The 13,949-nt window shown below is 36.3% G+C and overlaps 1 protein-coding gene across 2 annotated transcripts in view; it reads left to right on the top strand.

Moving 5' to 3' along the window:
• The window catches only part of LOC126297709 (regulator of G-protein signaling 7), a 221,400-nt gene extending 208,933 nt beyond the window's left edge, over window positions 1–12,467 (top strand). For both annotated transcript variants that reach the window (XM_049988840.1, XM_049988841.1), the window contains exon 13: window positions 4,413–12,467. In XM_049988840.1, coding sequence (XP_049844797.1) covers window positions 4,413–4,478 — 66 coding nt within the window. In that variant the 3' untranslated portion in view covers window positions 4,479–12,467. The remainder of the gene's footprint in view (window positions 1–4,412) is intronic.
• The last annotated feature ends 1,482 nt before the right edge of the window (window positions 12,468–13,949 follow it).

Raw genomic sequence — 13,949 nt, 5'->3', positions numbered from 1 at the left:
TGTGTTAAATTTGTATTAGAAATTAAGTTTACCAAAGAATGGCTTGAGTTCTTTTAAGTCTTAGTGCACAGGGAGATGATCAATTATCTGTATGTGGACAGATGTGAGTCAGAGACCAGGATTACTCAATATGTGGCTGAGGTACTGAACACTCAGTCAGAAAAAAGATCACTTATTTAATTTGGAGTTAAGCTAACTGACTCATTTGTTTTAAATTGTAGAGATTTTGCTTAATCTGACTGACTCAGTTGTTTTAAACTGTAGAGGTGTTGCTTCTAGATGGACCCAATAACTATAACATTACCTAAATAGTTTGCAACTATTGATACTATCTATGTAAGCTGTACTTAGTATTTTTGAAATATCATGGGAACATTTTCAATGCCAGAAGGTGATCATTTGTATTGATATGTCCTGAAAGGCCCATTGTTTACTATAAAACACTTTTATTTGGCATATAATTGTAATTACAGTTAAGTGTCACCTAATTCAATTGGAGAATAGAACTGACCCCCTTGTAACTTAGTTAGTAGTTCTTCTACATATGGAACTGAACAAATAACTATATTAGACTGATGAAATAAATCTCAGGTGAATAGCCTGGTATGAGTGTGCATAGGACACCGAAGATCACTATAACAATATTCATCTGCTAATAGCAAACTGCAGGAGCCTCTATAGAAAGGTCCAAGAACTGCTCTCATTAATAAAAGGGTGACAATGCCCACATAGTAATAGAGACAGAAAGTTGGCTGAAACCAGATGTAAACAGTAATGAAATTCTAAACTCAGATTGGAATGTATACCACAGAGACAGGTTGGACAGTGAAGAGGGAGGTGTGTTTATAGCGATAAGAAGTGCTATAGTATCGAAGGAAATTTACGGAGATCCGAAATGTGAAATAATTTGGGTGAAGGTCACAGTTAAAGCAGGCTCAGACTGGACAATAAACTTCTCAAGACGTTGAACAACAAGCTACTAGGTTCTGTACAAACTCCTCACCAGGCCATGAAGGCCCAAGGGATGTTTGTCAGCCACGTGTCATCCTCTGCCTTGCAGAATCATGTGCATGCAGTATGGAGGGAAATGCGGTCAGCACACCACTCTCCTGGCCATTTTCCAGACTGTGGAGCCGCTACTACTTGGTGAAGTAACTCCTAAGTTATCATCACAAGGCAGAGTGAACCCTGTACCAGTCGTCCCACCAAGGAAACAGCCTTGGCAGTACCGGGAATAGAATCTGGCTTCTCCACATGGCAGCCATCTTCACTGACCTCTCAGCTATGGGTCTGGACACTAGGTTGTCCAAATGGTTGTAATTTGTGAACCAGCTCACAACTGTGGTTACCAGAAGATAGCAACTAAGCAGATTGAACATAAGTGTCATAAATGTTACTAGGCTTGCAAAACAGCAGAAACCAGTGGAGATATGTATTCCAAATTTCCTTTCAGTGTAGGTCTTGACAATGCTGGCAGAGATACCATTGGTGCTGATGTTGTTGATGGAACATTGTGCTGTTCTGCTAAGCATTGCAGTTATTTTGTATTTTGTTTCCATAATGTGTCAAACTGTATTTGAATTTACATGTGTTGTTTCCATTCTTGTTGTATTGTGGCATCAGCTGCTGTTGCCACAATTCAATAACCTTTGTGTCCATGATGCACTAATAACACACAAGCACTTGAGTTGCTCATCACTACTTTTTGTCATAATCTGACTCAAACTAGGCAGGTCACCACCATGAAGCAGGTAGTGTGTATATCCCAAGACTGGCACACAATAGAGAGCAAATCTTATGATTGCGAGTAATGTGAGCTCAAACAAGTACCAGTGAACAAACCCAGAATTGTCTGAGACAACACCACACACATAGTTCCAAAATCATATCTAGAAAGACAAGATGGCAGCTGTATTTGGACATCAGCAAAATATGATTTGTTGCTCCAGTCACAGGGCGAGGTATTAATTTACTGTACCGTACCAACAACCATCCCTATATGATATGTTTAATACAACCTCTCTAGTTGCAGCCGCTGCAAAGTGAAGAACTATCTACTATACAGATACTATTGCCACCACTCCCCAAGTCAGTTTCCATAAGGCTTGAGAGGCAGGATATTAGAGTTCATATAATACACTCCTGGAAATGGAAAAAAGAACACATTGACACCGGTGCGTCAGACCCACCATACTTGCTCCGGACACTGCGAGAGGGCTGTACAAGCAATGATCACACGCACGGCACAGCGGACACACCAGGAACTGCGGTGTTGGCCGTCGAATGGCGCTAGCTGCGCAGCATTTGTGCACCGCCGCCGTCAGTGTCAGCCAATTTGCCGTGGCATACGGAGCTCCATCGCAGTCTTCAACACTGGTAGCATGCCGCGACAGTGTGGACGTGAACCGTATGTGCAGTTAACGGACTTTGAGCGAGGGCGTATAGTGGGCATGCGGGAGGCCAGGTGGACGTACCGCCGAATTGCTCAGCACGTGGGGCGTGAGGTCTCCACAGTACATCGATGTTGTCGCCAGTGGTCGGCGGAAGGTGCACGTGCCCGTCGACCTGCGACCGGACCGCAGCGACGCACGGATGCACGCCAAGACCGTAGGATCCTACGCAGTGCCGTAGGGGACCGCACCGCCACTTCCCAGCAAATTAGGGACACTGTTGCTCCTGGGGTATCGGCGAGGACCATTCGCAACCGTCTCCATGAAGCTGGGCTACAGTCCCGCACACCCTTAGCCCGTCTTCCGCTCACGCCCCAACATCGTGCAGCCCGCCTCCAGTGGTGTCGCGACAGGCGTGAATGGAGGGACGAATGGAGACGTGTCGTCTTCAGCGATGAGAGTCGCTTCTGCCTTGGTGCCAATGATGGTCGTATGCGTGTTTGGCGCCGTGCAGGTGAGCGCCACAATCAGGACTGCATACGACCGAGGCACACAGGTCCAACACCCAGCATCATGGTGTGGGGAGCGATCTCCTACACTGGCCGTACACCTCTGGTGATCGTCGAGGGGACACTGAATAGTGCACGGTACATCCAAACCGTCATCGAAACCATCATTCTACCATTCCTAGAGCGGCAAGGGAACTTGCTGTTCCAACAGGACAATGCACGTCCGCATGTATCCTGTGCCACCCAACGTGCTCTAGAAGGTGTAAGTCAACTACCCTGGCCAGCAAGATCTCCAGATCTGTCCCCCATTGAGCATGTTTGGGACTGGATGAAGCGTCGTCTCACGCGGTCTGCGCGTCCAGCACGAACGCTGGTCCAACTGAGGCGCCAGGTGGAAATGGCATGGCAAGCCATTCCACAGGACTACATCCAGTATCTCTACGATCGTCTCCATGAGAGAATAGCAGCCTGCATTGCTGCGAAAGGTGGATATACACTGTACTAGTGCCGACATTGTGCATGCTCTGTTGCCTGTGTCTATGTGCCTGTGGTTCTGTCAGTGTGATCATGTGATGTATCTGACCCCAGGAATGTGTCAATAAAGTTTCCCCTTCCTGGGACAATGAATTCATGGTGTTCTTATTTCAATTTCCAGGAGTGTAGTATGAGAAATATTGAGTGTAATGGATAATTTAGGAATAAAGTAAAGATAAACAAAAATTTATTGCCTTTATTACTCCTACATGAAGTGTAAATATTTAATTTCCTTTCCACTGTGTAAAATCACATTGGTTATTAGTTACCATTTTTTCATTATAAAAGGCAAAATTTCTTGGCAGAGGTCAGCAATCGTGGTTCAGTTACACAAAGTAAGAATTGTTCACATTGTATTAATTTATCTATCTTGACTTTAAATTATGCATTTTAGGAGACTGCCATCATCAGATACTGTCATAAAAATTGTTGTGACTGAATCTAATGACAATAGTCTACCATAACACAATTTACAGTTTATGTTGATAAACAAAATGTGTACAGGAAATAATGTTAAACTTCTTGCAATATTTTTATTCTTCTGCATGAGAGTGAAAGCTCTCAAAAAAATTATGGATTGTAATTTTGAATAAAATTAGTTTCATTCTTAAGAAAAGAAACAAGTAGCAGCATACTTCCCTATAAACTTTGAAGACATATTTATCCTCCATGCAGCGAAGTTTACTTTCCTTCATGTACGAAAATGGCTTCCATTCATTGTGCTGGGGCAGAGGATTTCTTTGCTTTTCTTCCTCCTATGAAACGGTAAAAGAAGCAAAGAATATTAGTGCAAAGAACTTCCCTCTCACTAATTGCTTGGTGGCTTAGGGAATATAATGGTGGATGTAACCGTGAAGACATAAATGATCATTATTTGCATACAGTTATTGTTCCTTACAATTATGCTTATTTATGTAAAATGTACTCTGCTGTATTTACATATTCTGTTTTATGCATAATGTGTATTTTAATGTTGCAGACATCTGTGAAAGGAATTCGCTCAATAGTTTCTTTCTCAGCTCGTAAGGAAACAACATCATCATAGTATGGTTTTATGGGAAGAAAATAATTTTCTAAAATATATACATCGTGATAGCCACAAGCTGAAATCATGAGAATGGTGGTCAAATATTGCATGAAGATGGAATTTTGTATAGATGTTAGTGAAGGAAACCATCCGTTTTGGTGTTTGGATTTCACTATGCAAAAGGGGTTGTGAACCCATAAGTGATATTTTTGTAACCTGTAACATCCTTACTTGTGATGCAGTGAGTACATGAATTGAGGTTGCTAAGTATAAATGAGAAATTGCTGTTAAGAACTGTTCTGTTAGAAATGTGAGTGTAAATTGATAATTTAAAATTTAGAATGTATAGAAGTTAAATATGACTGGTGCATTACAAGACTACTCTTCATGTATTATATTGGGGACTGTCACTGTCATGTACATAATTTGAGAAGCTTTTTTGTTGGCAGGCTATAACCAAAGTTACTCTGTTTTCAGCTCTTAATGCTGCAGAATATGTAACATATACTTGCAAGAAATTAGAGTTATGTGCGTAAGCCTTGCCATATCTTATCTTTATGCTCCCTTAAAACTTAATAAAGCATTTAAAATCAGGATTTGGGTTTACTGGCTGCACAAACGCAGTGATAGTATTTTGCACATTTTTTAAGCATATATAGTTACTTTGAGTCCAAGATTCTTTTGTTTTTATTGTATCTTGGATAATTTTGAATTTCATTGTTGCATATTAGTATGTCTTGATATTGAAATTAGCTTCTCATACTCAATAATTTAAGGAAGGTACAGCACAAAGTGAAACCATATCAAGGAGATTAATTTGAGTCACTGCAGTTTTTACCATGCTGTCACCTGTGAAGCAAAGTATTAAAAATAACAGTAAGTGTAAACTTGGTAAATGAGATTTAGGCTGCTAACATAGTTGTTATATGATCCTTATGTGAAGAGACTTAGTAGTCTGACTTAATATTTTGTAACTTAAGCACAGAATTTGTAGAGTCAAGAAGGATATGAAACATTTGATGTTTGTATCATTCACAAAGTGTTCTGCAGTCTACGTGTTTTCTGTTTCCTAGTGCCATAATTGGGGTGTCACAATATCCATCCAGCGTGCAACATGATATGTGTCTGGAGACATTGATGTAGATGTGGTTTGAATATGCTGGCAAGAAACTCCAAAGTTATGGAGTTCTCTCTGAGTATTATTACTTAAAATGTAATTCAGTGTTCAATAGCAGATTGAAATATTACTAAATATCTTCATTTATAGTAGCAAAATGACAGAAAGTATCAACATGAATTTTAGTGGATAATGTCGACATGTTCAAAATTCATTTACACTCTGTGACATGTTGGTTCATTTACTTCTGTGCTTGAAGCAATTGTAGATGTCCACGGGTAGTATGGTAGTTGGTGTTACAGAAGAAAGCCAAACCCACAGCTGTTAGTCAGCTTTTGAAACTATTTACAAAATTATTGCACAATATTGTAACTTAATTCTGTATTTCTTGTGTAGCATTGTTATTGTGATTGTTTTTTCCATTTATTGTTTGTTACCAATTTTCATATTAAACTTAAGTGACTAAGAATCATCTGTGATCGATTTATGTTCTATGAAAAGACTGTACAAGTGACAGAAAAAATTTGCTCATGATAAATATTAAGGATACTTATATATGGTGCATTTTGTGAGTTTTTTAAGTTTTCTTATTCCTTTTTTGTCTGTTTATGTTTTTGTTATATTTTTTGCTTTTAAGCCAGTCATTTTACGAAAGAATATAATAAATAACAGTTACCTTGATTTTGTAAAGTTGCAGTAATTCTTCAGTTTCAATTCTATGGTCACAATAAAGGAAGAGTGTCAGGTTAAGTGTATAGGACTCATCAAAAAATGTTAAAAGTATGAATTAGGGGATGATATTTCAAAGAAAGTTTTTGGAAATGTTCCACATTTCACTTTTAACAGATTTCATAATTAAAATACACTGCTTGTTAGTACTTGTATTCATTCTTAAGGAGAACAATGAAATATGGCAATAGAAAGCATCTAATCTATGGTGGACAGTGAAACATAGTTTTAAGTTTCATAATAAATGAAGGGATATCATATCTGTGTCATTACAGAACCCTTTCAGGCACTTGATGGCATTTGACGAAAACAGTTGCAGTGATCAGTTTGATTTTTGTGGTTTAGAGAAGATGTGCTCAAGTGAATGCTCAATACCATGTAATGGAAATTTGTTCTCCTATTTCATATATAGTACAAGAAGTTTTTGTGTTAAAATTGTTAGCTTGTTTGTTCTACTTACTCCACGACACAACTTTATGTTCTTTCATTATGTTATGCACTGAGACACTCATTTTGTCTCACTTATTTGGTCCACGGAAGCATTGTGTGAAATATACACTGTTTTCTGACCTCCATCATTGAGAAGATGATTAACCAGTGCTTACGATGGCCATTTAAATTTGTGTTGTGAAAGAGGTCTGATGAAATGCTTGTAATGCACAAATATTACACCTGATTACACAGGGGTACAATAAGAAAGGAAAGTGAGAGAACATTTATAACAGATGGTATCTGAGTTACAGTAAGTGACTTCATGAAACACATGTAGTGTGCTCGCAGTTGAGTTTACAGTTTTAGCTGGCAGATCCGAAACAAACCTTAAATGCATGCCCTTATCAATGATAATAGTATGTTTTAGAAACACAAATATGTCATAGTGTGTGTGTATGTGAAACATTATGAGATAGCAACTTGCCTTTTGTGTTAGTTGACCATAAAAACAGTTTTGTGGTGTTCTTCTGCTATCTTATGAAAGAATTACATATCTGTGGTTTTTATTTTCTTGTAGGATCATTTACATTGTGCAGGGTAACCTTGCCTGTGGTTGAATGTAACTTCCTAAAATTACAGGTTTTTTTACACGTGTTATATGTGGTGTGTTACATATTTTATTATTTCTGCCACTGATACATTCAGAAAAGCTGCACAGCATTCCATTGCTGACACATTTATCATCACACACGAAAAATGTGTACATTCAGTTTTCCAACAAAATATGTTAGTTCACATGGTCCTTTTATTCAGAACCAATCTATGAAGCTGCAAAAACTGGTAAATTAGATTTGAAAGAGTGCTTGTGCACCTAAAACTTCTCTCAGTACGGCATACTCTTATTATTCCTACCACATTTCTGAAGTGATTTACAACTGTCTTCATTTCACTACATGTTGCTGAACTTCTGTTTCCTACAAAATATCTTAAATAGAGGTCCTCTCTCCTGTTTCATTCTGTAGCTAAAAGGTTATTTAAATTTGTTCTGCTTCAGTTTCATAATCCATGATTCAAACACTAATAAAACTGCAGGCTCTTAAGTTCATATTGCTATTAAAATAATAAATAACTATGTACTGACTGTTCTAGAGTCAACTGTGTAAGTTTGATGATATTCAAAATGAAAACATGCTGTGGAGGAAGCTTCCATAGACAGCTCATGACACCTGGTAATTAACATTCATTTATTAATCCACTTTGTTGTATCCCAACTTACACACCATCTGAGTGCATATTTGAGTGACAGACATTCTTGTCTTCCATCTTACTTTTCAAATTCACTATGACAGTGGAATGCTATGAACTGCATGTAAACAAAGACTTCATGATAAGGCATCACCCACCTTAGAGATGGAGTGGCACATAGACCTACAACAGTTAATGATGGCTATTGAGCCCTGCAACAGATAATGATGGCTATTGAGCTTTCGAACATTTGAAGGGTTCGGTGGTAGAAACTGCTAACACACAAGAGCATATTTTGCATTATTGCATGTTATACATTTGGTTAAATTCAAATGTGAGGACATACATATAATTAGACAAAGCAATTTATATAGTAGACAGTATATTCTAACCATGCATATTGAACTACTACCACCTGCATGTGGTAAATTTGAAAACACAACAGATAAGTAAGCAAATTAATCCTTACTAAATAGAAGGGTTTGCACTTTCTTCAACTGGCCCTTTCATTTGTTCATTGTGACAACAGAGAGGAAATTATGCACAGAAGTTTTTGTATAATTTGCATTTTTAAAATTTTCCTGTTTCTCGAGAATCAATTTCCAAAAATCTAGTAGTCATCACTTCATGTTAAGTGTCTGTTGGCCACTGGTCACTTTATCTTATGGGCAGTTATTGCCTACACTCTCAGTCATTTACATTGGGAATCCTATAATCTAAAACAGGAATTTTCATTCCTGAGGACAAATGAGATTCAAAATTAAGTTGATCTATGGTTTCACACATGGAATGGGCAATGAAGGTAAAATCATTCATTATGAACCATTTTGAAAAGTTGTTCTCCATCTACAAATGTGGATAAAGATTATATTCTCTCCAAATTTATTATGAAATTTTACTTTTTATTTGCATTTTCATTCAGATTTTGAAGAAAAATGGATGTATTATAGGTTAGCAACAGTTCTGTATTTGATGACATTATTTTTATGTATAGTATTTGCCACCTAGTTTAATATTCTACCTAGTTTAATATTCTCCTTATTTAGTGGCACTTTTATACCAAGGTTGTGCTTGCCCATGGCAATTGACTGAAATATTTGCAGTCATAAATACACTGAGAAATTCAGTCTTATGAGGAGCAGCCTTCATATGTGATACTGAAATGTCACAGATAACAAATTTACTGACGTGTAAATTTATGGACCGACATATACAAAAGCATGAAAGCAAGTTTTATGATGCCATCATAGACAGTAATAAGAACAATTATTTCTTAATTTTAATTAGTTTTAACTTGTTTCCTTTAGTATCAAAGTTGTCAAGATGTCCCTGCTGCCCCAACCCACCCTCCCCACTCTGCACCCATCTTTCTCTGCCCTATTCTTTTATATAGTTCTTTATTGTAGAAAAATGTTATCTTTTTAAGCATATGTGTGTCATTTTCTTAGCCACTCACTCACTCAGGTATTACTTTGTGTCTAAACACTGGTTCAGTATTCTAGAAATAAATCTTGCAATTGTTTCAAAAGGTATTTTACAAGAAATGGTGACTCTCTCTCATCTTCATGCTATTTACAGAAAATGATGACTCTGTCTCATCTTGATGTTATTCACACCAAAGGTTACACAGACAATACTCTCTCACATATCTATAAATGATATGAAATCATAATAGCATTTTGTCAAACTTGCTTCTTTGATTATATGTATATATTTTAAGCTGACACACAAACGCATACTCATAAACCCACATCCATTGTACATACTTGCTTACACAAGTGTAATAACTGAAAGGGTCAACTGTTTTGACACTATCTAGAAATTTATTCCAATGTGGCCATATTGACATGTTTTTAATTATTTATATTATAAGATCTCTCATACATTCAGTTATGTATAGTGGCCAAATGAGATAACAGCACACTGCTGCTGTTATAAATGTGGTAGATTCCTTGTACAGTTGTATGCTGTACTGTTGTATACTGTCAGACTCTAAGAAATGTTCACTTCATGTACTTTTAATACTACTTGTTGTTTCTTTGGCTGAAAGAATATCTGCATATACAATACACAAACTATCACTCTATGTGACATCATGTATCCTCATTATGTTAACACATTTTCTTGGTCACAGCTGTTGCTTTACACACTCTTCAAATTTTCTGGATATATTAAGATTCAGACAGAATTTTGGTTTTTGTTATATTTCTGCCAAAATGTTCAGGAATTGTTTTCAGTATTAGTTGCAGTTTAATGTAAACACAGCTTATCATTAAGCACCAACTTGCAAATGGATATGAGGGATACAACATATTGTTTAACTTTTGTTATTAATTTTATCCTATTACAACTTTGAAATCATATTGTTTCCCTAAAAGTAACCTTTTTACATGTAGTTTCTGCCTTTCTTTAAAAGTGTATGAAAATATGGAAAATATTTCCAGTGAGCTTTGTTCTTAATTTAAAGAAACAGCAGTCATTATTCCAGCATTGGCAGAACAGTACACACCGTTAGTGTCCATGTTGTTGTTCAGAAATGATCCCTATTTCATCTCTATAAAAACAGTAAACTGTTGTCATGTAATAGAAACAACTAAAAACTACTTGTCATTGACAGTTGTGTGTGAATGCTAAAATTTCCCATGTTGTGGTGTCCAACATGAAGTTTCGTTCCTTCATGTGCAACATAACATTGTTCTTTCACAGTTTGGAATAACTTTAAAAATGATTAACAATGATGTTCTCACAAAGACTTTTACATTTTTTTTTTTTAGTTTTACACTTATTTACATTCAATAGAGCTAATCCATGATTACTAGTGGGCTGAACTATAAGTCTCCAAATTTGCTTGGAAAAATTCTATAGCATCTTTGTTGGGAAGAAATATGTATATGTGAAGCAAAGATGAAATTCTTTCCTCATCTTCCTCTGCCACTACTGAGCAAGACAGTGTAATGTTAAAGCACTGGACTCACATCTGGAAGGAACAGAGGTCAGTCATTCATCTGGACAGCCATGAGTTCCCTAAATTTCTTACAGAAAATATCAGAAAGGGTCCTTCAAAAAGGGAATGTCTCATTCTTTTCCTGTCATTTATGAGCTTGTACTCTCTCGCTAATGATCTCATTGTTGACTGCTCATTAAACTCTAAACTTCCTTCATTTTTCACTCTACTGCTCCAACAAATTTGTGCTGCCCCCTCCCTTCTCTTCACAGTTCTCCACAATCTCTTCGCAGTTCTCCACAATCTCTTCACTCTCTCCAACCTCGTCTGTGTTGTTTATTTTCTCATTGTTGCAAGAATGAAGAATTGCAACAAATAGTGCTGTTAAATTTATTGAGCAGTTGTGTATTTTCCAATTTTAAATGTTTCTCAAATAAGAGGAACCAACTGAAGTAATACAAGAAGAAAATGAGGAAAATGGAAAGTATAAATAAAGTCAGTGATTTGTTGTGCTGAAGTAGCAGCAGTTTTTGTTTTACATTTTCATAGCATTCTGATAATACATATTACCATGTCCTTCCTTAGAATCTAAGTGAAGAATATCTTTTTGTAAGTCATGATGATGATAAGGATGTTATTGTTGGTGTGTCAGTTTCACCACACATTTTGTATTAATGCTTACTCATAATATTTTGTGTGAAACTGTCTGAGCTGACAAAAAGAATGTTAAAGAAATGTACATGTGGAAATACTAATAACTGTGTAATAGTAAAAGTGTGTAATTTATTGTTTCTGTATGTCAGAGTTACATGAGTAATTTTTTGTTTCCAGGTGTGGAAGTAGGCAGTAGACTATTGTCATTTTGGACACTGTCATTCGCATTTCATACCATGTGAGCTTTAGTAGTTATGCTGGCATTACTGTTAGGTAGTGTAAGAAACATTCTTTCCATTACTTGCATCATGTGGTTCATGTAATATTTATTGAAAACTGCTTCTTGTTAATTTATAGAAGAAGAAATGAAATTGCAGAATACATTTTTAAAGTTTTCTTGCATTATGTGTTTGACACTAATGTATTAACAAGAACACTGATATTATTTTCATAGTGGATATAAAAAGTGTTGTGAATGAAAAAAAAAGATATTTACTGCATATAAATAAGTTTGAAGATATTTTTTAATTGAGATGTAGATGTGTAGAGAGGCCTTTTTGTGATTTCAGAAGTTTCTATGGAAATACAATTTCTAGAATTACTGTTGAATTTGTTCTACTTAGTTTTTTAATGGACAGATTGCTAAAATTGGCATGGTCTGATATTTTAAAAGTTTCCATTAAAAAACTTAAGAGTAAACATGTTCAACTATCTAATACGGGTATTTAAAATGAAGATCAGACTTTCCAAGAGAAGCTTATGATGTTTTATGCTTAGTTACACATATTTCTAATTATGTGAATTAATAAATATGTTCTCAGATGGGGTTCATACCCTAAAATTCTGTACATGGTACTGATTTTTAATGTGACTTTTTTACTACATGTTAAGAACTTGTCCATGCAGAGCTGTAGTGGCAGTATATTGCAGTGTGTTTAATAAAAAGACATTAAAATAGTTAAAGAAAAATGTTTGTCTGTTCAAAAGTAGCATTAATATTACACTTTTCAATTAGCACGTAGGTAAGGAAGTAAAACTCACATCTGATCCTGTAATAGTTTGTGTAAATCATCCATAAAAAAAGAGTGCCTCTATTTCTTACACATAAACATCATACTCAGAAGATGTTTTGGATGTCACTGTGTAGACTGAAAGTAACCTGTCTGATGAAGTCCACATTGGTGAACTTATAGGCCTGATGATTGAATATCAAACCACAGGTTTCACACCTTGTTTAAATAATTGAACTTAGGATGAAAACCTAATTTGTGACAAATGTTAACATTAATGTTGCTTCTGGTGGTCATCTTATGAAAGTAGTGCTAAACTTGGTAAAAACAGACAGGAACAATTCTTGATGTTCTTAATATTTCTGTTATTGTCCAATAGTGCTATTATCACACAATTTACATGGCATATAACTTAATACACATGGTGCAAACTTGAAACAGATTGTTGATTAAGCCATGGTCATTATTACAGTATGCTTTTCAGCTGACATTGACATTCTTCCAGTATATTTCAGAATTACAAAATACGACTGACCTCATTGGGCTTTATGAAAGATGTCAACTTCTAGTTATGTCCTATGTACACTCTTTGATAGATAAACATTAAATTTCCATTGTATCTAATGAATAACAGTACAGATACATGTTAAGAGTTCCATACCAGTACATACACATCCATAGCATAAAATGATAATCAGAAAAAGGAGGAGAAAAAAAGTATTTACCATTCTGCAATGAATGTTTATATGTCTGGACACCATTTGATTGTGCTTTATATACACAGAATATAGCAGGATATAGCCGCAGGTGTAATGAACAGCATAACTGGATGTCATCAACAGTCCCAGCTACTCAGAATTCTGCACTTCCTGTGACAGCAGAAGGTGTACCAAAGAACTTCTGCCTCTTATCCTTTGTTCTGCATCATATTCCAGGAGACAGCATCTGACCATATCTGTTCCCTAGCGTCCAGTCTCTTCCCCTTCTTTTTTGTAATAAATATACCAGACATACTGGTGATAGGGCATGTCCAGGTGGTGGACAAAAATATGAAAACACCAAAAATACAATGCATTACCATGCATAATGCAGTGTTGCAATTTAAAACAGCTACCAGTCATCTTGGAATGGATAAATACAGGTTCTCTGTGTACTTCAAGGAAATCTCATGCCATTATACCTGCAAAATAGTGGCAACAATGATGGAAGTAGATATTGGTCATGCAGGCTCCTCTCCAAAGTGGACCACAAAGCCTAAATAATATTGAGAGCTGGTGACTGTGGTGACAAGGGGAAATGTGACAATCATCCTCGTGTTCACCAAACCTGTCCTGGATGATGCAATCTCTCTCCATAGA

The sequence above is a fragment of the Schistocerca gregaria genome, chromosome X, assembly GCF_023897955.1.
Source record: "Schistocerca gregaria isolate iqSchGreg1 chromosome X, iqSchGreg1.2, whole genome shotgun sequence".
Taxonomy (NCBI): domain Eukaryota; kingdom Metazoa; phylum Arthropoda; class Insecta; order Orthoptera; family Acrididae; genus Schistocerca; species Schistocerca gregaria.
Note: the sequence above shows the minus strand (reverse complement) of the source record. Positions and strands in the feature narration are given on the sequence as shown.